General features: G+C 42.3%; 12 protein-coding genes across 12 annotated transcripts; 5 read left to right on the forward strand and 7 right to left on the reverse strand.

Moving 5' to 3' along the window:
• Positions 1-54: 54 nt before the first annotated feature.
• On the reverse strand, positions 55-1944 carry FA14DRAFT_160142 (uncharacterized protein). The gene has a single exon (XM_025498542.1). It carries the CDS (start codon positions 1657-1659, stop codon positions 289-291), a length of 1371 nt encoding a protein of 456 aa, XP_025354922.1. The 5' UTR covers positions 1660-1944; the 3' UTR covers positions 55-288.
• Positions 1945-2600: 656 nt separating this feature from the next.
• On the forward strand, positions 2601-3860 carry FA14DRAFT_32298 (uncharacterized protein). Its single transcript, XM_025502195.1, has one exon. It carries the CDS (start codon positions 2716-2718, stop codon positions 3793-3795), a length of 1080 nt encoding a protein of 359 aa, XP_025354923.1. The 5' UTR covers positions 2601-2715; the 3' UTR covers positions 3796-3860.
• Positions 3861-4394: 534 nt separating this feature from the next.
• FA14DRAFT_160144 (uncharacterized protein) lies at positions 4395-5374 on the forward strand. The gene has a single exon (XM_025498543.1). It carries the CDS (start codon positions 4729-4731, stop codon positions 5326-5328), a length of 600 nt encoding a protein of 199 aa, XP_025354924.1. The 5' UTR covers positions 4395-4728; the 3' UTR covers positions 5329-5374.
• Positions 5375-5858: 484 nt separating this feature from the next.
• On the forward strand, positions 5859-7725 carry FA14DRAFT_167251 (sugar transporter; the record flags this gene model as incomplete). Its single annotated transcript, XM_025500076.1, has 3 exons — positions 5859-6833; positions 6912-7179; positions 7268-7725. 3 exons carry the CDS (start codon positions 5859-5861, stop codon positions 7723-7725), a joined length of 1701 nt encoding a protein of 566 aa, XP_025354925.1.
• Positions 7726-8639: 914 nt separating this feature from the next.
• Positions 8640-9931, forward strand: FA14DRAFT_109293 (acid protease; the record flags this gene model as incomplete). The annotated part of the gene is made up of 5 exons (XM_025495871.1): positions 8640-8776; positions 8864-9005; positions 9063-9164; positions 9230-9344; positions 9405-9931. Coding segments are annotated over 5 exons (1023 nt in total), but the record flags the coding sequence as incomplete, so codon positions are not given.
• Positions 9932-10154: 223 nt separating this feature from the next.
• On the reverse strand, positions 10155-12181 carry FA14DRAFT_143956 (subtilisin-like protein; the record flags this gene model as incomplete). The annotated part of the gene is made up of 2 exons (XM_025497229.1): positions 10155-11608; positions 11654-12181. The coding sequence occupies 2 exons, from the start codon at positions 12179-12181 to the stop codon at positions 10253-10255; spliced, it is 1884 nt and encodes a 627-aa protein (XP_025354927.1). The 3' UTR covers positions 10155-10252.
• A 632-nt stretch (positions 12182-12813) lies between these two features.
• Positions 12814-14248, reverse strand: FA14DRAFT_160150 (uncharacterized protein). Its single transcript, XM_025498544.1, has 7 exons — positions 13929-14248; positions 13811-13870; positions 13645-13746; positions 13520-13584; positions 13346-13459; positions 13163-13280; positions 12814-13099 (listed from the first exon to the last, which is right to left on the reverse strand). The coding sequence occupies exons 1-7, from the start codon at positions 14172-14174 to the stop codon at positions 12926-12928; spliced, it is 879 nt and encodes a 292-aa protein (XP_025354928.1). The 5' UTR covers positions 14175-14248; the 3' UTR covers positions 12814-12925.
• Positions 14249-14833: 585 nt separating this feature from the next.
• FA14DRAFT_113978 (uncharacterized protein) lies at positions 14834-15883 on the reverse strand (the record flags this gene model as incomplete). The annotated part of the gene is made up of 1 exon (XM_025496026.1): positions 14834-15883. A coding segment is annotated over one exon (1050 nt), but the record flags the coding sequence as incomplete, so codon positions are not given.
• Positions 15884-16983: 1100 nt separating this feature from the next.
• Positions 16984-18600, forward strand: FA14DRAFT_121785 (uncharacterized protein; the record flags this gene model as incomplete). The annotated part of the gene is made up of 1 exon (XM_025496485.1): positions 16984-18600. One exon carries the CDS (start codon positions 16984-16986, stop codon positions 18598-18600), a length of 1617 nt encoding a protein of 538 aa, XP_025354930.1.
• Positions 18601-18680: 80 nt separating this feature from the next.
• Positions 18681-19471, reverse strand: FA14DRAFT_184125 (methylated-DNA--cysteine S-met; the record flags this gene model as incomplete). Its single annotated transcript, XM_025501368.1, has 1 exon — positions 18681-19471. The coding sequence occupies exon 1, from the start codon at positions 19368-19370 to the stop codon at positions 18681-18683; it is 690 nt and encodes a 229-aa protein (XP_025354931.1). The 5' UTR covers positions 19371-19471.
• FA14DRAFT_160152 (uncharacterized protein) lies at positions 19433-20792 on the reverse strand. The gene has a single exon (XM_025498545.1). It carries the CDS (start codon positions 20709-20711, stop codon positions 19518-19520), a length of 1194 nt encoding a protein of 397 aa, XP_025354932.1. The 5' UTR covers positions 20712-20792; the 3' UTR covers positions 19433-19517.
• A 568-nt stretch (positions 20793-21360) lies between these two features.
• FA14DRAFT_160153 (uncharacterized protein) lies at positions 21361-23421 on the reverse strand. The gene has a single exon (XM_025498546.1). It carries the CDS (start codon positions 23161-23163, stop codon positions 21418-21420), a length of 1746 nt encoding a protein of 581 aa, XP_025354933.1. The 5' UTR covers positions 23164-23421; the 3' UTR covers positions 21361-21417.
• Between the last annotated feature and the right edge of the window lie 141 nt (positions 23422-23562).

The raw sequence follows: 23562 nt of genomic DNA on the forward strand, positions 1-23562 counted from the left end.
TTTAATCAAAGTGTTGCTGACAAAAAAAAAGGCACTCGGAAATGAAATTGTCGGTTGTGGAGTAAATCTGCATTAATCCCTAGACGTGTTCCGCTAACGAGATTTACCGGCAAAAAGCGTTGGCCTCAGGAACAGAATGATTCAATCCCGATACCCGATACTGAAACAGGACAATCATCTTTTGATGAAAAGTAAAAAAGAATGAATTGAAAAAAGTGAAGAAAAAAAAAAGAATCAAATCTCGCCAAAGCCGACCAGCGACTATGACTATACAACTAATCAACCCAACTAAGCGGCACCAGCAGTACCAGGGTTCAAAGAAGCCAAAAATTGTGGACTGGCTCCTGATTTAGCACCTGACATGTGCATATTACCGTTACCAGCAACTTGTTGGTTTCGATCAGAAGTGTTCACACTAACAAGACGACGCAAAAGCGCACGCTTGCCGCCTTTTTGACCACCAGCTTGCATGCTTGCAGTCAATATGTCAGCATTACTTGGAACACCTCCAGAAGAAGCACCTGAAGCAACAACATTTCCATTACCTGCATATTGATGGTTGTAATCTTGTTTGCTGACGCTGAACAATCGCCTTACCATCTCTTCGTCACGCTTTTGCTTTTGTTTTTGCGCAGCTCCTGCTTGCAAGGATGCCATTAGATTGTCAGCATTACTTGGAACACCTCCTGAAGAAGCACCTGAAGCGACAACATTTCCATTACCTGCACTTTGTTGGTTAGAATCAGTATGACTGAAGCTGATCAAGCGTCTTTGCAATTCTGAGCTTTCATCTTGCAATTGACGTCTAGATTTGGATCCTGACAAGTGAACGTTTCCATTTCCGGCAGATTGACTGTTAGACTTTGTAACACCAACCGAAGGACCTCCGCCCATCAAAGCTAAACCCCAACCGGCAGCGGCAGGCAAAGCACGCTTTTCAAAACCATCCGAACCCAAAAGTTCATCGGCCACCAAACTACGACGACCTGAACTTGCTCCTGATGCTTTCACGTTACCATTACCTGCTTCTTGATAATTGGACTTTGTAACGCCAACTGATGGACCTCCTCCCATCATCATCAAGCCCAAATCCGCTGCAGCAGGTAAAGCACGTTTTTGAGTTGCTTGCAAAGCTTGATCGGCATTATAAAGACCCATACCCAAATTGGCCATTCCCAAAGAATTGGCAGCTGTGTTCATATAATCAGATGAAGTGGCTGAATCGGGTTTCTTTGCTGGATCAGCGGGTTTAGTAGTGCCACCAGCGCTTCCAGTCTTTCCGGGTTGAGCAGTAGGAGGATTCTTGTCATTCGTAATGGCAGCTGGAGAAGAATTTGATCTTCCAGGTGCTGCAGGTCTTACGACACGTTTTTGAGCGGCAGGATCGTTATTCTTATTCTCGGTTGCTTGGGTATTCATTCCATTTACGCCCAATAAACCTGCTTGGGTTGCTAAACCCATTCCAGCGTTCAAGGTTCCAGCTGAATCTTTGTTGTATGCCGGAGCTGGGGCATCTGCTCCAGTTGCTGGCTTGCTGCCACCACCGTTGAAAATTTTGGTAATTCCGCTGAATCTACCACGTTCTTCCAATTCAACTGGAGCAGCGTTGATGGTTGCGGCTGTGATGGCCAAAGCGACGAGAGTTGTTTGAAGCTTCATGTTGAGGAGTTGTTGTATGAGAGATTGATTCTGAAGAAAAAAAGAATTAGAAGACAGACCAGCTGTCGAAAAGAAGTTTAAGAAAAGGAACAGAAATTGGTGATCCAAAAAGAGATAAAGAGAAAATTGTTCAAGGTTGGATGACAGTCATTACCTCTTTATATGATTTGGAACACATTCACGGAACCGATATAACGGAGAGGAAAAATACAAATTCACATCAACAACGGAACGAGGGCGTTGACGGAGATTGGCGCAGCTTCACTTTGGCGTTTGGTGAACGCCTTATGATATGCAAGATGACAAGAGAGAGAGCCGTTAGGACTGTTGAATAAAAACGCGCCATCCACGTGCCACAGTGCGGGTACCTTGCCGCACTCTTGCATTATGTAGAACATGTAAAGTACAATGTGCTGATGCCAGCAATTCCCCTTTACAACAATGAACTGATTCTTTTCCCAACTGATCGTGTGCATGCGACCCTGAACCGATTAGTCCAGAATCACACTCCCATTCTACAGCAACGTAATATTGCTGTATCATTCCATTCACATCAAGGACAAGTAGTCCCGCCCGCTTCGGTGTTATACGCGGGAACATTGCCGCCCGCGCCGCGCTAGCAAGACGCTAAAAGTGCATGCAAAGCACTGCAGCATAAACACGGGCGTAAAAGATCTGCAAGATTCAAACGCCCATCCCCAGCCGAAAAAGTTGGCGTTGACGCCGAAAGGAAAGTAACCGTTGTTCCTGCGAATGTCTTTGCAAAGATGATCAGGCACATACGTTGTGGAGAAATCGTGATCGGTCTCTCTAGAGGAAAAGACATTAGCGATCTAAAAGATTTTTCGTGCCTGACGTTGAGCGTATAAATAGAGTATATTTACTGGGCAATGATTTTATGAGCTTCCTTTTCTCCTCATCATTATATTTTGTGGTCAGCATCTACTATCCTCTGGTAGGATTCATTTTTCTCTTCTTCTTCTATTTCTCTAATTTCCTCTGGTAGGAATACAGTACGCTTTTTTACACTCAACACTCTTTTGTCCCCTTTTCGAAATGCGTCTTATCAACACTGTTTCAATCGCCCTTACCTTGGCAGCAGCAAGTACTCTCGCAGCACCTTCTTCAACAAAATGTTCTTATGAAAGTGACAAAGTTCATTTGAGCTGCATTGACGCAGAACATTATGCTCGTGACGTTGAAGTGACTTACGATATGACAAAGCGTAGTCACGTTGAACAATTTTTACGTCGATCTGATGCAATTGAAGCCTTGACACGTGGTATGGATGAAGACAGTCAGTTACAAGAAAGAGCAGATGTGACCGGTCAAGGCAATAACATCGGTAATTATTGCAACTTTGGAAATGGTAACGTTGGACGTGCGAACAATGCTCAATTCAAATGCGATCAAGAAGGTACCCCTTTGTACGGCCCTCATCCCACACCAAAAGTGATCGGAGCTGCAAACTTGAACGATCGCCGTAGCAATGGTGACCTTGACGTAAGTGCTGCTCCTGGTGTAAAAACATATGAAACAAACACAGGTGCAAACACCAATACCGGTCAAGGTAACAACGTTGGAAGAGTTGTGAACTTTGGAATGGGTCGTCGTGATTCAATTCAAGGTAATGTTAGCGGTGATGGTAATAATGTACAAAATCACTGTTTGTACGGCAACAACGGTAAAAGTAAACGTGATGGCAACCCATCCGCTCAAATGTCTTGCACACAAACTCAATCTCCAATTTACGGTCCAAATGGTGGCTCAGTGACTATTATTGGAGCTAGAAGCTTTTCTTTTGGCGATGTTGATGATGTGGTGGATTATCATGTTGCCCGTTCATTCTTGCCACATGCAAGCCCATTCGCTGCTCGTGAAGAAGTTTGCTCTGGTGTGCCTGTTGGACCTGTTGGCGCTCAAGTTACTTATGTCACCCGTGGCTTACCTACCGAGCCAACTCCAGGTTTCGCACAAAAACGCTCTCCAACTGGTTCTTACAATGCAGCACGTTCTATCAACACACCTTCTGCCACTAAGCCAGAAAAGCGTTGCATCAACACTCCTATTGCACCACAAGCACCAACTGTTTCATACATTTCTAAAGCTGATTACAAGAAGGAGCACGGTCAGTGAATGTTCTTTTTTCGTACTTTGTCTCTTTGTATTGATTTCTTATGCGCGTAATACACTGTCGTTCCTTAATTCTTCTTCGTTAGCTAAGAGTGATTGAAAACATGCAAACTCATCAGATCGATTGCTTTTAAGAGAAGATACAAGCTTCCATTCTGCCCTTCTAACTCCCTAGTAACCATCTGAAAAAGGAGTAAACACTCAATTCCATCATGCCCGAGTCGCACCATTGCTTTGCGGTGAAAGAAGAGATTTTTTTTTCAGTGTAGCCACCTGTACCTGCATTGAGTGTGTTTGATCCTACAGAGAACAGAAATCGTTGTCATGAGCTGTTCAGCTTAGCACTTTGATTAGTAAGAATACACACTTGCTGGGCAGCCCAACACATAACACAAACTTCTTTACTCCACGCCCACGCCATCAGAAGACAAGAGCATCATTAGCGGCTCTACGCCACCCGATAGGAAATTGCGCCTTTTCCTACGCGGCGTTATGGCGTTTACCTGCAGTGCAATGCAGAATGATCCATTGCTTTGGCGCAAGATTGAGTGAAGCTAAAGTCGATTCATTCGCAAGGCACACAATCATAACGCCTGCTTTGAGGTTTAGTCTGGGCGTGCATACAGTTCACTATGCTTTAGTCACTCTTGTACGCCGATTGATGGCGTTCTCGTTGCACCGACTCTGTATAGAACATCTTCTTGCGGGAATCATTAGCATTGTTTGCTGTCTTTGTTAATATCTCAATTTGTCTCTCTGAAACATATATAAACCCCCTCTCTCAACCACCTATCCATCCACTTTTCCTCATCAACTCTTCTCTCTTTTTACTACTTCTATCAATAACTCTTCAGCGCCGGCCGCTCTAGATTTGCTTTCAAAACTCAAACTTTAATCTTTTCTCTTTTTTACAAAACTCAATCTTTTTTATTCAAAATGGTTCCAATCAAATCCTTGGTCTTCTTGGCTCCTTTCGTCGTTGGCTTTGTTGCCGCAAGTAACGATCACAACTCAAACGTCAACAACTCAAACTGGGATAACTCTCACTCTGAAACAGATATCAACCAAGGCGCATTCATGTCTTGTGGTATGCACTCTCGCAGTATTATCACTGGCGGAATTGGTGGCAGCGGTAACCAAGCTCAAAACTCTTGCCGTAGATCAGAAATTATGGAAGAACACTTGGAAGCTCGTGATTTGGATGCAGGATTTGAAGCATTTGACGCTTTAACCCGTCGCAGTAACGATCATAACACAAACGTTGATAACTCAAACCATGATAACTCTCAATCAGTCACTCATGGAAACGGTGGTGCAGTATTGCAATGCCGTCGTCAAGATATCATTACAGGTGGAATTGGCGGTAACGGTAACCAAGCTCAAAACTACTGCCGTCGTTCTACTCAACTTGCCATCAAAGACCTTGGTGCAGTTTACCGCCGTATGGTCGAACGTGACTTGTCGGCTGAAGAAGCAGAACACGGTGCCGCATTCTTGCGTCGTCATGCTACAGAATTGGGCTTGCTCAGCGCTTAATTTCAACGTCTTTTTTCCATTTCATAATATCACACTTTTAGCATTCATTTCATTTTTCAATTTCATTTTTTTCCTCAGCTTTTGCAAAGAGTCAGCCAGCATGACTTTTTAATGACCGGTCTAGTAAAGAATCGAATAGTTGAATGTCACCGGTCTCATTTCGGTTCACTTCGTTCCATCGTTGACGGCCCGCTTCAAAAGCATCAAAGGTGCTCTGAAAGCATGAATTATAAACTCTTCCGTCTAGCCCCCTTTCCGCGGAATGTGAACGGAGCCGTAACCATAAATGAAGTGATATGATCACAGGCACATACACACGAAATCTTCTTTTGTGCCTTGTCTTCATTTCATCGGCATTCTTGTGACAATCACGGAGGCCGTAAAAGTGTGGGGTGATTTTAAGAAATGAGAAGGGCTGAAGAGAATCGAAGCCAGCAATACAATTTCAAAATACTTAAAATGCGCAACTTTATTTTCCTTTCTCAATCAAACCCCCCCCCCCAACCATTCAATCCCTCTTATCACACATCATGTCTGATTCCTCTTCTGAAAATTTCGTTCGTATCGACGAAAAGGCTGCGGCCAAAATCGCATCGGCTGTAGGTGACTACAAAGGTTTGGTGCAGGATGCTTCACATGCCACCAAACGTGAAAAAAGGATGGGAGTTATTGAAGCGATTCGCACTTATCCAATGGCAGTATTTTTTTCCGTCGGGATTTCGTTAGCCATTGTTATGGAAGGTTACGATACTATGTTACTCGGTAACTTCTACGCGCAACCAGCTTTCCAAAAGAAGTTTGGAACATGCAAGGAAGATGGCTCTTGTCAATTAACTTCTGCTTGGCAAACCGGCCTTGCAAACGGCACACAGATTGGATCAATCACAGGTTTGCTTTGTGTCGGTTGGTTATCGGACAATATTGGTTATCGTAAAACGATGATGGGTAGCTTGTTTTTCATGGCATCATTCATCTTCCTTCCTTTCTTTGCCCAGAACAAAGTTACCTTGTTGTTTGGACAACTGTTGCAAGGTATTCCGTGGGGCATCTATCAATCCCTGGCAATCGCATATGCAGCAGATGTGTGTCCAGTCACTTTACGATACCTTCTAACTACTTATGTCAACTTATGCTGGGTATTCGGTCAATTGATCGCGGCAGGCGTGTTGCGAGCTTGCGTAAATAAGACAGACCACTGGGCTTGGCGACTACCCTATGCTCTACAATGGATGTGGATCCTTCCGATTTTCCTTGTCGTTTATTTTGCACCTGAATCACCGTACTATCTTGTTCGCAAAGGTCAGATCAAGGAGGCGGAAGAAGTTGTTGCGCGTCTTCAGTCTAAAGACGGCACAGCCGAAGATGCGCGAAGGACCGTTGCCATGATGAAACATACCAATGAACTTGAGATAGCAGCAACAGAGGGAGCTTCATATCTGGATCTCTTCCGTGGTACTGCGCTTCGCAGAACTGAGATTAGTGTCATGGCCTGGAGCGCTCAGCAAGTAAGTGCTTTAAAACCATTTTATGCATCTAGAAATGACTAAACTGACTTAACTTCTTCATTTCTCCCCAAAAAATAGTGGTGTGGCTCAAATTTGATGGGCTGGAGTACCTATTTCTTGATCCAAGCAGGCGTTCCAACTGAAAAAGCTTTCGATTTGAATATCGGTAATTCTGGTATAGGAGCGATCGGAACAATTTCTTCATGGTTTACGATGCAATATCTTGGTAGACGTCAACTTTACATTATTGGTGAAACTCTGATGTTTTTGGATTTATTGGCAATCGCAATCGTCGCTTGTGCAGGCGGAAGTGGTTATATCATTGGTGGCTTATTGTTATGCTTAAGTGAGTCGAGATCATACATTACCGTGGAATCACCTTCTTGATGCAGTACTAACCCTGAATCTTTTATCTTCGCTATAAAATCAAATAGCCTGTCTCTACGATGCTTCAGTAGGCCCAGTCTGTTACTGTCTAGTAGGTGAGGTGCCTAGTACTCGTCTTCGTGCGAAGTCAAACGCTTTTAGTCGTTTAACATACAATCTTTCGGCTATCGCTTTGAATTCTTTGGGACCAAAGATGCTCAATCCTGGTGATTGGAATATGGGAGGTAAAGCTGCTTTTGTATGGATGGGCACAGATGCAGTCATGATCTTGTGGGCTTGGTTCAGATTACCAGAAACAAAAGACAGATCTCTTTCAGAGTTGGATGTGTTATTCGAAAACAAAGTTCCAACTCGTAAATTCAAACGTACCAAAGTGGATCAATTCGGTTTAGTGGATGGTGACGATATCGAAAATAAAAAGCAAATCGATAGTACCGAAGAAGATGATGAGAAGAAAAAAGTCGAAAATGGAGCCAATGTTGAAGTTCATACATTGACAGCTTGAAAATCGAGCAAGAGCTGATGATAGTACCGATTTATACCCCTGTTACACATGTTCAAGGTACAGATTGACCTGGTTTGAATTATTATGATGACTGATTGACGTTGTGAGAGGATAAGGATTGACTGACGAAAGGTCTGCGCAATTTTAAGATGTTGTTCTTACCCCTTCAGTGATTTTTGTTCTACTCTCTTGATTCTATGCTCATAAGTTCTGATATCGATCAGAATAGCTGTATCCGGCACTCAATGAGTCAGCTGCTAACAAGTGAAGCCAAGCCTGTCCGTATAAACGTAGTATAGGCAAGCCAATGCAAAGCTTGGCTTCAGCTGTTAGCAGCTGACTCATTGAGTGCCGGATAATGAAATAGGCTTGGGAAAGTCAGATTAATCAATTGAAGTCAGATTAATCAATTCCCAGCTATCAACAGAAATAGGCACCTTCGTTGACAACGCCAACCCGATATCTAACGTTAAGCCAGCCATCACAGGGCAATTATACTGCACCATTCTACTAAAACACCCGTACGTTTGTTTAGGGGTTTCACCTGCAACCGGCGGCGGGGAAACGTCTGTGCTGACTTGCATACTCATTTTGATTCTATAGAAACCGTTAGCGTACTTCTACCGATAAGCTTTCACTCTTCAACGTACGGGAAGGCACATTGTTCTCATCAACGATGAGCTTACACAGCCCCTGAATATAAAGTTTACGCTAAGAGGAACATATCTGAGCTGCAATGAATGCACGCATCCCGTCAACGATGCACAAGGGAAGTAGAGAACCTTTTCCAGTCCGTCGTGGAGGATAGAGAGTAAAATGGATGTCTATAAAAGTCGGGAGAACGACTTAATCTGTCTAAAATCTCTTCACGATACCCCACCTTTTACACGATGACTAGCATTTCTTTATCCCGTAAGCACAACTTACTCCTTAAGCCAAATTCACAAGAGATCGATTTTGGTCGTGTGAATGCACATTTAGGTCGTTTGCGTACTAAATACCAGGGCAATCTAGCCACTTTTAAAGAAGTGTCTGGTCAACAACATCCTTGGTATAAAAATACACCTAACGCAAAACAATCATTTTTGAATCGAATCTTGAGCTCTCTGCGCGGCGGAAAGAAAGGTACTACAACTAGCAAGCCATCCGGTACAGGCAGCTCAGCCAATGGTGGAACAGGAAATGTTCCCTTGGTTGACGAATCGGAAGAATTATGGCATGGTCCGATCACTTTGGGCGGTCAAACGATTCAAGTTGACTTTGATACCGGTAGCAGTGATGTGAGTAACGCGGGAAGAGCACGCCGTGAATTTATCTTATAACTTTTATTCAAACAGATCATCTTGAACCAAGGATCATACACACCAAGTGCTCAAGCCACAAAGACGGGAAAAACTTTCCAAACAGGCTACGGTGATGGTACAACGGCAAAAGGACAGGTGAGTAAGCCGGACTATGTTGCAAGAGTTTAGATTTTGACATTTCCTCTAATTCTACCTAAAAGATCTACCTCGATTCACTTGAGATCGGAGGTTTGAAAGCCAATGGCGCTGCAATCGGTTTGGCGAACAATAAATTCTTGAATTCTCAAGAACAAGATAGCGGAATTGCTGGAATGGGTGCGTATATCTATTATAATTCCATAAAAGAAGCAGACGCTAACCATCCCTTTTCTTAAGCTTTCCCTGCATTGGCACAATTGAAACAAGATCCATTCTTTGACGTTTTAATGAAAGCAAACGTTTTACAGCAACCCGTCTTCACGTTCACTTTGCGTCAGAATCAACCCTCTTTGTTCTTGGGCGGCATTCCTTCCGGTTTAGCTGAGCCAGTATATGTGGATGTAGATAGCTCTCAAGGTTTCTGGGGAACGCAAGGTTCAGTGAATGGAAACCAAACAAACAGTATTCAAGATACAGGTACAACTTTGATTGTCGCTCCAACTTCTTTTGCACAAACGTTATTTACATCATTGAATTTGCAAACATTTCAACAAGATGGTAGTACGTATGCTACTTATGATGCATCTAATCCACCAAAGATTGCTTTACAATTTGGTACATTCACTCAAGATTTATCGCCTGAAACTTTGTCTTTCGGTCAAACAAATGATGGTAAACCAGTTTTAAGCATCATTGGATCGGATGTTGGAATCAACTCTGTAATTTTCGGAGATTCCTTCTTGCGAAACGTTACTATTGTATTCTCACGTGGTGAAAAGGTGAGTGTGTTTAACCGAAGAGCACTTCTTGAGAGACTCTGTCCTGACCTTTTTCTCTTTTCATTTAGCCACAAATCGGTTTCATTCCTCAAAGTCAATGATGTTGCCTAGACTGTTTTAATGAAATGCAACTTTGTCATATATTGTCAGAGATTCGACTATACTTTTCAGTGGCCATCACGATCATCTCAGACATTTCTTACAATTTATAACCTCATGCTATTATCTGTTCAAACTCAGTCCTCATGACAGTGTCATTGCATTCCATTCATAAAAGCTATTTATGCGATTCCATTTTGAGATTGTTCAGTGGGCCAAAAAGTAGGCCAGCAATTTAGGGTAGTTTGGAGTACCCAAGCCTGTTACTGGATCCCAGCCTTTGACGGCTGAGAATCCTTGTGTGCCACAACCAGGATTGGTTCCATTGGTGATATCATTAAAGAGATAAGGGTTAGCATAAAATGTCGGATTAACGAATCCTAATGATCCTTTTCCGGCATCCAAACGTGCTTCGTTGATCAATGTCAAGATAGAGGCCGTCACGGGTGCAGAAGCAGATGTTCCATATACACGGGACACATTGCCGGCTACAGTAACGATGTAATTGGCACCATTTGCCGAGACATCCGGGTATCCTCTTGTTGTTTCGGAGTTGTTGTACTGCATTGCTGTATATGTGGGCTTATAATTCTTGAAATAAGTTTGAACGGCATTCTTTTGATAATCTGGTTGTTGGAAAACGTTTGAGAAACCACCTCCAGAGTAAATAACTTTCTCACAAGCAGATTCAGGTTGTAGTACAGTCTTTCCCGGTAAGACTTCAGTTGCTCCAACGCTTAAAATGTAAGGACACGTGCCAGGGAATGAAGGGTTGAACTTTCCAGACGTTCCATTGTTATATTGATTAGTTGCTGGATCGATACATTGTCCTGAATTGCCTGCTACGCCGTAATCTCCACTGCTGTAGACCCATGTAGTTCCGAGGAGGCCAAGTTTTGCATATTCGTTGCATTGTCTGATTTCATAAGCTGGTGTTAAGTCGGCTTCGTTGTATCCGTAACTAGTAGAAATGACCTTACTCGTTGGAGCAGTTCCGCATGCTTTTGGCCCTTTGTAACCTCCTGGGTGAGGATCAGGGTAGGGAGAGTCTTGACTTGAATCGTCACCGCCGCAATAACTTGCATCTAAAGCATCCAAAAAGTCATTGAAAGAAGCGGATTCGATTGCATCACCTACTTGGTAAAGAGTCACCGGGATCGGATTAACGAGGGACATTCCGTATTCCAAATCCAAGTTAGATTCACCGTTGTATGAGAAACCTCTATTTGAATTATTCAATGCACCTCCATCGATAGAGATCAAATTAGGTCTTTTTTGCTTTTGGTCTTTTGAGTAATTGGCAAAGAAGAGATCCAAATCGCTGCCGAGATAGGCTTGTGGAGTGTATTCAACGATTCCGAAGCTATTCTTTGGGTTTGTAGGTGTGAAGCTTGGTAAAGCAGGAACGCCGTATAAAGCACGCAAACAGATCAAAGTGATATATTGATCACATTGTTCCAATTCGTTGAGAATGTTGGCAGGATTATAAACGTCCAACTTTTTAGGAACGGAAGGACCGTTAGGCGAACCAAGGTCAATCCTTGTGCGTGCAATTGTATCACGCTTCTTCTTTGCCTCCAATAATTCATCTGCATCATCATCTTCGACGTCATTGTCACGACGATGTAAACGTGCGTCGAAATGTAAAGTTGGTGTTACAAAGTCAATATGTTGACGAATATGGGCAGGCAGAGAATATGATTGAGCAACGGCAGCGATTGGATCTTTACTCAAAGCACGATCATGAGACCAGCTAAAGTATTCAGTGTTGAACAACTTTTCTGCTTCTGCAACTGTTGCATCAAAGGCAATCCAACCTCCTGATCCGACATCATGATGTAATCGATGAGATGAAATTCCAGAAGCAACAAGCCATTCGGATACTGAATTACGTGTTTCTTCAGAAGGAGAAAAGGTAGAACGAACTTGTTCGGGAGTCCAATGTTGACCGTATAATTTTGAATCAGGATCAGAGACTTGCATGACGTATTCGTTCATTTTATCCATATTGCTTTGCGTTAAAGCAATTCTCACGGGAAGAATAATATGTTCCGATAAACGATTACCTTGCTTCCATCCTGAAGGAATGACAGAGCGCTTTTCATGGACTTCATGGGTATAAGTAGATAATGGCATACCAAAAGAAGGTAGACTGGTTAAAAGCAAAGTAGCACTTAGGCTAATCATTAGCATGGCAGTGAGCCTTGACCATGATTGGATTTTCACCATTTTGAAAGGGAGAATATAGGATGAGGAGGGGATGGGGAATGATCAATAAATTACTAGAAAGGCCTCATTTTATATAGTTCGCATCCTCACACGATAAGATAAGTGCATATTGTCGATTGTCATGTCATATAAAGTGGGGAAACTTCTTTTCCTGTCGTATTTCGAAATGGATTGCAACTAAAGGAATATCTTCTTGGCTTTTCCGTCGGTACAATCAAGTACAAATGCAGTCTTGCGGGTAAAAAGCCGCTTTTTCCTCTAATGAAAGTACCATTAAGTTCAGACCGATGCATGAACATGTGTACTTTAGCGTTGATCAGCTGCACAACCATGCGTTTTTGTGCAAACAAAGGCAACCGGCTATTCTTCGAAAGACAACGGCCAGTTCGTTGAACGACAATCTGCATGCATGTGTGCCGCACACTATTCCCGCAATTCTTCCAAACAAGGCTTCCCGCCTGTCAAAATCCAATTTAAACGCCTAAACTTAATTAGTAAGTCTTAGATTTTAGCGTGCGCTTTTTAAAACATAGGAACACATGTGTAAAAAGCAAACAAACAAAAGCAATTGCAAATGATGATTGCATGTGGGAAAGATAAGAACAATCAATGACACTCATCGGCAACCTTTTCCACAAGGTAAATACATCATTAACATATGGATGCTCCCATAGCTGCATTCATCGACATAACGCCAGAACTGTCATTCGGACGGCTACTCTTTCGGTTTGCTAGTCTTTCAGCTTCTTCCGCATCACGACGATCAGCTTCTATTTGTATATCACCAATCAGTTCCTCGATATACTCAAAACTGGTTAGAGCATACTGTTTCAGGTAAAAAGGATTAGAAATACTTCCTTGAGTGATAGCAGCGCATATTGTACTCACAGTTGTCAAACGTCCTTCCGAAAAATTCGATTGGACGTTTCTCAAACTTTCAATTCGTGCAGCGATTGGATTTTCGTCTACTTCTCTTCTTAAGTCACCCCATTGCTCGATGAATAATCTGGTAAAAGGGGAGGATGAGGTCAGATTATCGAGCATCTTTCCCTTATTCAGATTGGTACCTACATCGAAAAGGTCGCTAAAGCGATCTCCATCGGAAGCACTTGGGAGCCTGCTTGCGTGATGCGCATTCGGGTATCCAATTGGCCGTCGGGAGAAAGGAAGGCGAATGTAGCAAGTCTGTGTATTGCAAAGAAGGTCAGAGGAGCCTTCATCAAACCAACCAATACTTGCACTTACTGCGTTCCACATGGATCATAGCAGACGTATGTTGCTGTATCGAACGTATTACCATACATTGAGCTCTGACAGAAAAAGGAAAAGGTAAGGTCTTTGCAAATTTATTCAATCGGAGTAAAACATACCAGCGGTTGACTAGACGTCCACTTTAAGTTGTGTTTATTGTACTTGAACTCCAATGTTGTGCTTTTGTTGTCCTTGACACGTTTGTAGTCACATTTCATTTTCTGCAATGGGCACAATTCGATTAGTGGAAAGTCTCGCTCGCATATCCTTATTTCATAAACTCACATTACCGGCATTTTCATCTCGCAATGTGGCCCTGCTTTGATTGTAAGTAAAAGCCGGTGCCTGTCATAATAGCTATTAGCACTCGATCATCGACAAATGTAAGAATGTATGCACTCACACTGCTGCCAGCATTTCCACGATAAATTGCAAATTTGGATTGAAACATACTTTGCAATGGATCGGTGGAAACGTCATAAGCTATATCATGATCGTTCGTTGTCCAATATAAATGTGCTAAATCGGACCAAGGTTGAAAAGGTTGAAAAATTCCTTTATCCAGATAAAGGAATCGAAGGGAGTTATCGTGATTGATTTGATTGTAAGATGGAGGTGGTGCGTCGTGAGAGCTTTTTTCATGAAACATTTTGTCGATTGTTATGGTGGAAAGGAGAGAAAGGTAGATTGATCATCGTTTCCAATCAAATATGAATACGTCTGTGACAATAGGTTTGAGTATGTCAAGAGTGTTGTTGATGGTATACGCTAACTTAGCGTATCAACGCCCACCAAACACCGCACAGATCATCACTTTCACGCACTAAACCACACAGCTTTCCATTTAGCGTAAGATTGAACGCCGTAATGTACAAGGACTATCACATAGTACAAGATCTGATTACAATACACTACTCTACATAACATTCCATCCTCTCATGATTTCGACTTAATCGGCGGCGGGCAATACAATTGAGCCACTTTTTGTTGTTCTTCTTCCTCTGCCCTTCGAACAACCTCTTCCACTTCATCCCATTCCAAATCCGAAGATGTTCTTTCATCTCCCAAACGCTCTTCATCCCCTTCATTAAACTCTTCTTCTATATATGTAACATCAAAACTTGCTCTTCTACTCACACTACGACTTGTTGCTGCACTTCGATTACGTGAACGTGAACGGGATGCACTGAATGATCTTCCGTTTGAAGTTGGCGTGCCAGGATGACTACCATTGCTGCCCTGATTTATAGCATCCAAAGATGCATTCCTGATTGCTTCTCGTAATAGCTCAATTGAACTTGCATTTTGTTCTGCATCACCTTCACGTTCCCATGCTAACAATTTATCCAAATCTTGACCACAAGCACAAACGGTTTGAGAAGTGTGAATGTTTGGATACTTTTCCGAATCCCAAGCATCTCTTGACCATTCGGGTACAGGTGATGGATCACTTTCACTATAAGACGGTAATTTGACAGATTGTCGTAAAATACAACATCCTACAATTTTGATTGGCCAACGTGTTGTATAAGCCATCAATTCGCCATCACGATAAAAGACTAATTTCAATTCTAAACTGTGAGAATGCTTAATAGCTGCCAAACTTCCTGCAACAGTTGAAGGTCGAATTTGACTATCGTGTGGAATACGAATGATCCAATATCCTTCCATGCTCGTGTGATCTTCTGCTTCGGTTCGTTGAATCGATTCGTTCAATTCATCCTCTGAACATTTCCAAAATGCAAATCTTTCCGGTGTGCAAGCTTCTACAAGTGTAGATTGTTGTCTGCTGTGCAAGGTGGTATGTTGAATCATTGTAGCATGTAAAGCGTGTAACTTTGCACCTTTGGCTGCTCTAGGCAGGGACAGAGCCACTCGAAGGTATCCACCCACAGAAACCTGTCTTGTACGAACATGAAAGAGAACAGGACCAAAATCACGTATATGGCCATTAAGTGTTCTTGCATAATTGAGAGCGTGATGATCGCGAGGTGCAACGGCGATAAAGACCATTTGTTCTGAGCATAAAGTTCTTCCGCCTTTCCAAAATGCACTCCATCCTGCCCAAGTAAGGGTGACGACAACTTTGTGAAATAATTTTCCATAAACGCTACGCTCATACGGTGCCACATTGTGATTGATGTGAAGTGGAATGTCCCATTGGTATATATTGCCTTTTTGAACGGAGAGATGTTTTGCTGAATCAACATTGACGATAAGCTGATCTGGTGAATTTCGTTCATATACGCCATTTGAAAATCCTAAAACTTCGTCAGATCGTAATTCGACGATCATATTATCAATTCGATCTGGTGGATCTACATTTGGTGGAATATTGAGTTTGATATGAACTACGACTGTTTTATTCGTTCCAGCAGTTTGACCGAAAGTTGCTTCTTCTGCATCATTTGAAGTTGGATGAAGCATGATATCGACATCTGAAAGTGTGATATCCAGACTCATTTTATTTTTAGAAGATGTGCTGGACCCACTTGCGATATGCCCATGTCCACCATTATTTGTCGTATGTGAAGGGCCAGCATGTTGACTACCCTGTTTGTAGGAGCCCATCTTGCTTTACCCACACATGAATGCAGGGCTGATATGATCGATGTTGGATGTCAATATGGTTGTCGGACGGAGTTAAGCTTTTTCATTTTCCATAAAAATTTGTCAGAATATGCAGGCACAAAAAGACGTGTCTTTTCGGTGAACTTCCCGCACCTTTTTAAAGATACAACTTGTCGCGCGATCACGCCGGCGGTTAATTCTCGGGTTATAACTGCTTATAGCCGCGTCGGCAGGCGTATGACTGGTTGTATTCTAGATCTTTTGCTGTTCAATTCGCGCCACACAATTTTGCTGCAGTCAAATTAGCCGAGTCAATCCGAATCAAAGTTTGATTTTAGCGTGCATAAGCAAAGAGAACGGAAGAAGAATTGCAGCACTTTGCCTCCTTTTTTCTTTTGGTTGATGAAGTCATGCGGCAGTGGCATAAACCAAATACCTAGAAGATCTAGGCCAAATGCAAGTTGTTTCGAACTCTCACTTAGGATCTTGTTCCTGTTTAGTCTCTTATCTTTTGTTCTCAGAGTGGGGCTGCTGCTGCAAGAAGGGCGGTGGAAAAATTTGCACCACATGTTCGGGGTGAAGGGCAATGCAAGCCAATACACATTAAACTGCACTTTCTTGCGGCGACGGAATTAAAAGCGGGTCATAAGAGATAAGAAAGGTTAATCAAATACGTCCCACTTTCTCATTGCCTCCCTCCCTCCATCATCATCATCGCCAAGATGGCTGAAGACCTACAACATGCTCGTTTATTCTCTACGATGGTAGAACACAAAGATGTTTCAAAATACCAAGAAGATCCAGAAGAAGTATCATCGGCCGAAAAAGGTGAAAAAGGTGGTAGTGCTTCAGGCAATGATGAAGATAATGAAGCCATCTTACAACGTATGGGTTTGGGTTCTGAAACAGGACGAGATGGTGCAGTTAAACGTGATCTGAAACAACGCCATATTGCCATGATCGCATTGGGCGGAACAATCGGAACAGGTTTATTCATCGGTTTAGGTCAATCTTTGCGTGGATCAGGTCCTTTGAGCACTCTTTTGGGCTATAGTATCATCGGTTTCTTCGTTTGGTCATTAATGATCGCTTTGGGTGAAATGGCAGCATTTTTACCCGTTCCAGGTGGTTTCGTGCATCATGCTTCTCGTTTCGTTGAACCTGCAATGGGTTCTGCTTTAGCTTGGAGTTATTGGTTTTCTTATGGAATCACCATCCCAACTGAAATTTCTGCTGCTGCTTTGGTGATTAGCTTTTGGGATCCAAATCAAACAATCAATCCCGCCGCTTGGGTTTCAATCTTTTTGGTCATTTGTGTAGCTGTCAATTTCGCTCCCGTTCGCGTTTATGGTGAATTTGAATTTTGGCTTGCAAGTCTAAAGGTGATTGTGATCATTATGTTGATCATCGTTATGCTCATCATTGATGTTGGAGGAACTCCTTCTGGTGAATATATTGGTGGAAAATACTGGCGTAATCCTGGACCGATGGCACAATTGTTCTGGGAACCAGGTCCAACAGGAGAACCAATTGGAGGAATTTCAGGAAGTTGGGGTCGTTTCTTGGCTTTCTGGAACGTCTTGGTCAACGCTTCTTTCGCATTCGCAGGAACGGAAATCGTTGGTGTGACCGTCGGAGAAGTTGAAAATCCACGTAAAAATGTTCCAAAAGCTATCAAACGTATTGCATTACGAATCATCATCTTTTACGTTTTGGCCGTTTTGATGGTTGGCTTGGTCGTTCCTTACAATAATGATCAATTACTCAATGCAAGTACCAGTAATGCAAGCGCTTCTCCTTATGTTATTGCAATTCAAAATGCTGGTATCAAAGTTTTGCCTGATTTCATCAACGCTGTTCTTTTGACAGTCACATGGAGTGCTGGCCAATCGGACTTGTACGCATCTTCAAGAACTCTATTTGGACTAGCATTAGAAGGACAAGCACCTCGCATTCTCAGAAAGTGCACGAAATCAGGTGTTCCAATTTATGCAACTGCTGTTACCGCCCTATATGCTCCTTTGGCATACATGGTGTGCGGAGCCGTAGGTGCAAACAAGGCATTCGGATATTTGTATGCAATTTCTGCAGTCAGTATCTTGATCGTTTGGGCTGTTATCATGTTGACTTATATTCGATTCCATTACGGATTACGTGCTCAAGGTATCTCTCGGGATACACTGCCTTACAAAGCACCTCTTCAACCTTATCTATCTCACTTTACGTTTATTATGTTTTGCATTATTACCTTATTTGCCGCTTTTACCGTTTTCATCAAAGGTCAATGGAGCGCATCAACATTCGTTACAACGTACATCAGTATTCCTTTATTCTTTATCGTCTACTTTGGCTATAAATTCTGGACAAAGAGTTCATTCATCAGTTTCCAGGATATGGACTTTGTTACGGGAAGGCGAGCGTTGGATTTGCTTGATGAAGAAGCTGATGCTAATTCGCCTGGTCCAAAAGGATTCATTGGACGAGCATGGGATTGGTTGTTGTGATTGTAATCATGTTTTTGTAACTGCATATATAATAATAATGTTTATTTGAGAACATCGTATGCTTGAATGATTGAGTGTCTTCATGTATGTAACAATTTCATCCTCTTGCCTGGACGAATGGATGATTTTTCACTTGTAATCTTTCTTTCATCTTCCAGGATTGCTTTTTTGGTCGTTGTGCCCCAATGATATCCACCTAGACCACCACCTTGGGCAACAATGCGATGACAAGGGAAAAGAAACGTTAATGGATTCGCTCCACAGGCTTGAGCAACAGCTCGGGTTGCTTTACTGCTCTGACCTGCTTTTTGTGCCAATTGTGAATATGTACATACACTTCCGATTGGAACTTGAGTCATTCCTTTCCAAACTGAATGTTGAAAAGTTGTGCCAAAAAGGATTGATTGATTTTGAAGATCTTTGGCTTCTTTTTCAAATTGTGATGCATCAGTAACGGAGTTGTGAGATTTGACGAAATCAACCAATCTTGTCAACATCACCTTTGCTGCTGGTGACGTTGTTGTCTCCTCTTTGTTTATTGCAATGCCTGAAAAGCGTCTCTTAAGATCCGTCAAGAGTGCATTCTCACTTTTGGTATCGGAAGGATGAAGGAGGATAGCACATGGTGCGCCTTCCGAAGTAACAGCTGCTAGAATGCTCCCATATGATACGGCTGATTCACACCAAATGATATTTTCTGGCGATGAACTTCGATTGCCAGACATTGACACAGCATACCTTCCACTATTCTTGCTTGTCATTTTGATCATGTTGATTGTGCAAACTCACTCAACACTCAACATAATTCCCTCATCATTTTTATAACCTGGAAGATGGTGTTAGTTTGAGGCCAAAGTTGAAAAAGATAACGCGTATACGCTTAAAACGCGTTTTTCTGTGCGAATACATGCAGTCTATCATTGTAACGCTCTCACTACTCTTCCTACCCATCTTCCAACTTCAATCGATAACCTCTCTTCTGCCAACACTAAATGACTCCAATCCGATCTACACATTTGCCATGCTCCAATAATGGCTTCGATTGCCCTTTTGTCCGGTTCATCTCCTGATTCTCGATCTTTCATTATCACTCGTGCGACATTGGATAATTGTTGCATCCTTTGCATTTCTAAATGTCTTTGCATTAATTTGTTCAGCCGTTTACGTTCGTTTGCTCTTTTGATTCCTTTCTCTTCTTTTCCGCCGCCGCCGCCGGATTTATTTTCTGATAATCCTTCAGGTAAAGGTAATCGAAGTCCTAAAGCTTGTAAAATTTCTTGAAATACGCGAGATTGACTTGCTGAAGGATCAATCTCTTTCATTCTTTCGGAAACATGAACGAGTTGCGTTGAAAGGTTTGCCAAAGCAGACCTTTGATCTTTTTTACGATCATAATGTCGTTTACTCTTTTGTCGATTTGCTTCTTCTCTATCTAATTCACTTCTATGTGAACGTGATCTGGTCAAATTTGGCCTTCCAGCAGATGCACCTGGAACGGCAGTCGTATGTGTTCCGCGTGAAAGGTCGGAAACCGTTCTTCGATGATCGTGTCTCATTTGATTGATCGATGTTTCAGCAGCGATTGGATGACCTGGATACAAGAAAGATAAAGATGCGCTTTGCATTGGCATCGTATTGGATCGTGATTGGGGATTATTGGAGAATTGATTGGATGGGATTGAATTGATTGTACTAGTCGTTGGTGAATTTGGCCAATCTGTATCTTTCCATCCTTGTCTCCACATAGGTCCATCACTTGAAGTTGTTGAAATCACTCTTGATCGTGGAAATTGCGAAACTTGACGAAAATCCATCGAAGAAGAAGCCGAAGAGGAAGAAGCGGAAGAAATTGTTTCATGAGCTTGATATGCTTGTCTGTAAGATTGAAAATCATCCGAAACAGCCGTTTGTTGTCGTTGTACATCTTGAAATTGTTGTTCGTAAGAATGATTGGATAGCGGAGGAAGAAGTTGAAAATCTTGTGTGGGAATGTGTTGTTGCAAGTTTGAGAGTGATTGTTGCTGATAAGATGAAATTGAGCTTGTCAATTGATCTTCATCATATTGTGGTAAACTTCTTTGGCCATGGAATAATTCCCGTCCACCCTGCATACTGAGCCCAATTCCAATCATTTATTCTTGGCCATGAGAATCAAAAGGAAGAGAAAGATGCTAATCATATGATGATGGTGATCAAAACGATGAATTTTGTCATTAATATCCACATCATTTAGTAATCAAAGAGAATTTACCTCTCATTTGTCCCGCTCGTGATCTGACCACCGAATTGTGGCTGGGATTTGACATCGACTTTTTTGAATCTACAAACAATCATTGCCTACGCTAATTATTTGCGGAAAAAGTCTCGCAGCCGATAGTCCTTGAGGCTGTTCAGATCGGATCAATGCTGGACCGCATCCCCCCTCCTTCCCGAGAAGTGAGGCGGACATTTCATAATCAGAGCAAAGTTCAGCAAAACCCACATGCCCTCTCTAACTACCTATCCGCCCTTTTCACCTCATCTACAGTTCAAATGCATTCATTCACACGTTGGAAATATACCCAGAATCAAACTTTGCCATTGAAATCAGGACTTTTCCTATTCGGCTCACTAAAGGAAAAAGGCCCCGCACACGTAAAGACAATCCCGCGCCAGACGTTGTGGCGTTTTTATCAATACACGGTAAGGCGACTGACTGAGAGAGGGCAAGATAAGCTTTTAAAGAGGAAATCATTCTCATGCCGCCACATGCGATTCTGGGTGTGAATTAGGGTTCAAATTGCTATTTATAATACATCATCTATATATATATACCCCTTAACGTCTGTAATTAGAGATCGGGAACGATTCCGGGGCAGGACAAGTGGCTACCCGTTGAAGAGCTTTAATAGGTCTAATGATATTTTGCGTTGGTGAAAGTGAAAAAGAGCCAGAATCATCGGAGATTTGATCCAATCCAATCGTTCTAGAAGATGGCGATAAGATGTGTAAATCGTTCCTTCTGGATTTTGTACTATGAGCGGCGGCGGTGGTATCAAATGGTGATAAAAATTTAATCTTTGCAATAGGTGATTGATCAACCACTTTGTTTGCCGATTGATAATCATTGTGAATAGGTTTACTATGCGTTTCCTCTTCAACCGTTTTGGAAGCGACAGAGGTCAAAAGTGTGCCTGTAAGACCGCATACATCGTCTAAGATCCAACATCGTTCAGCTTTTGTCCATTCAGACGACCTTTCGTTCTCCCATGATGGATCTAATGCTGATGCCCGTTTAGCTAAAAGCATAGCATGATCGTGCAACATGCTCAATAATGTCGGTTTCATTTGCGAGGCATATCCTTCAACTGCAGCCTTTTTACGTTTCCAATCCGCTTCAGTCATCGGAATGAGCGCAGTTCGAACTTGACTAGGTAAGAATTGTGTTACCGTCCTTTGGACTAGATCATCCGTGCCAAGGAATGCATACGGTAAATCTTCATAAAAGATTAATTGAGAGCCAAACCGGGTAAGTTGGGCAGGTTGGGGTCGGTGAGATATAGAAAATCTTCTTAGGAGATCTTGCTTTTGTACTTCAGCATCCGCTTCATTTCGATCGATCGTACGTTCAAAATGTGTTCCTGACCATTCCACCCATCTCTTCTGTTGTTCGATTTGATAAAGAATGGATAAAATGGCAACACGTACCATCCAATGATCGATATGACATCCTACTGCGACGGGAATGTGAATATCTGCTTTACATTCGATTGCCCATTCCACAAACGGTCTAACACGCTCTCTCATCATTTCAAATTTAGGATGATTGACGGTAAGGCTGGATAATGAATTCCTGGTGTTTGCTAGTAGCTCTGGATGTCGGCTACCTTCATCCCTTGCGCTCGTGTCACGTAAACCCAATGAGATCAATTTTGCACCTATTGATTGAGCGAATTCTTCATCTTCTCTTTGACGACGAATCGTGGTTGCATTAACGCAGTGACCCAAAGATTGTCCGATGGATCCATTTGCACAACGACTTTTGCTAAAGATTGTTACGATCCACGTATCTGGATTGAACGGCGGTGAAGCTTGAATGGGTGCAGTCTTTTCATCTAATGCAGAGAATAGAGTGCTTTGTTCAATGTCGTTACTGTCGAGAGTTGAATCAGTTGCAAAGCTTCCTGCGCTGCTGTACGTGTTTGAGGAATTACTGCTTTGACGACTGCTTCCTGAAAAAGTTGACTTGAGCTCTTTTCCACTGGCCAGTCCAAAGCAGCTATATGCTACGTCGTCGGGATGTGGAGAGAAGAAGATCTTTTTCACTTTACCGTATTGTTTAGCTTGATTGACCTCATTGTCCGGAACTAGAGACAATTTGCGAAACAAAGCTGGTAAAGGAGATTTGGAGATGCTTTTTCGTGTTAAACCATCTTCTTGTAGAGATGGTAATAAGCTCTCCTTTCTTCTGGCTAATGCTTTTACCTTTCTGCTTAGAATGATTTCGCAATCATCATGTCCACATTGACAATCGAATTTTGTCACGTCAGAGATTGAACGAGAGGGACGTCTATTAGGTGACATTTGGAATGATCAAAAAGTGGGCATCTAAGAGCATGATGGTAGCAATTGCCTGATATTTAAACTGTTGATGGATATACATCGAAATGTCTTGGCATCAAGATGTATTGGTGTCACATGTTGCATGTTTTCCTTTTTGTGATTGTTGAGGCTGAAACATTTGCTTCCCTTTTCTGTTCTTGTTTTGGGTTACATGACCGTATCTTCTTCCGTCTTGTCTTGACATATATGTGTGGCTATAAAGTACAAGCAAATCTGAAACCGAAAATGACAGCTTTAATTGCCTTATTTTACCCGCATTAGGCAACTTACATATGTCAATTGACACGCCTGACACGCTTAAACGCGTTGTTTCACTTGCATACTCAGATTTGTACAGTTGTAATGCCTAATGCAGCAAAT

The sequence above is a fragment of the Meira miltonrushii genome, assembly GCF_003144205.1.
Source record: "Meira miltonrushii strain MCA 3882 unplaced genomic scaffold FA14scaffold_2, whole genome shotgun sequence".
Lineage (NCBI taxonomy): Eukaryota > Fungi > Basidiomycota > Exobasidiomycetes > Exobasidiales > Brachybasidiaceae > Meira > Meira miltonrushii.

Coding starts and splice junctions, on each gene's coding strand:
- FA14DRAFT_160142 (XM_025498542.1), bottom strand. CDS start 1,659: ATGAAGCTTCAAACAACTCTCGTCGCTTTGGCCATCACAGCCGCAACC.
- FA14DRAFT_160144 (XM_025498543.1), top strand. CDS start 4,729: ATGGTTCCAATCAAATCCTTGGTCTTCTTGGCTCCTTTCGTCGTTGGC.
- FA14DRAFT_160150 (XM_025498544.1), bottom strand. CDS start 14,174: ATGTTTCATGAAAAAAGCTCTCACGACGCACCACCTCCATCTTACAAT. Junction 13,460..13,519: donor TATGATCCATGTGGAACGCA/GTAAGTGCAAGT, acceptor TGCAATACACAG/ACTTGCTACATTCGCCTTCC. Junction 13,100..13,162: donor CGGAAGGACGTTTGACAACT/GTGAGTACAATA, acceptor TACCTGAAACAG/TATGCTCTAACCAGTTTTGA.
- FA14DRAFT_160153 (XM_025498546.1), bottom strand. CDS start 23,163: ATGTCACCTAATAGACGTCCCTCTCGTTCAATCTCTGACGTGACAAAA.
- FA14DRAFT_160152 (XM_025498545.1), bottom strand. CDS start 20,711: ATGCAGGGTGGACGGGAATTATTCCATGGCCAAAGAAGTTTACCACAA.
- FA14DRAFT_32298 (XM_025502195.1), top strand. CDS start 2,716: ATGCGTCTTATCAACACTGTTTCAATCGCCCTTACCTTGGCAGCAGCA.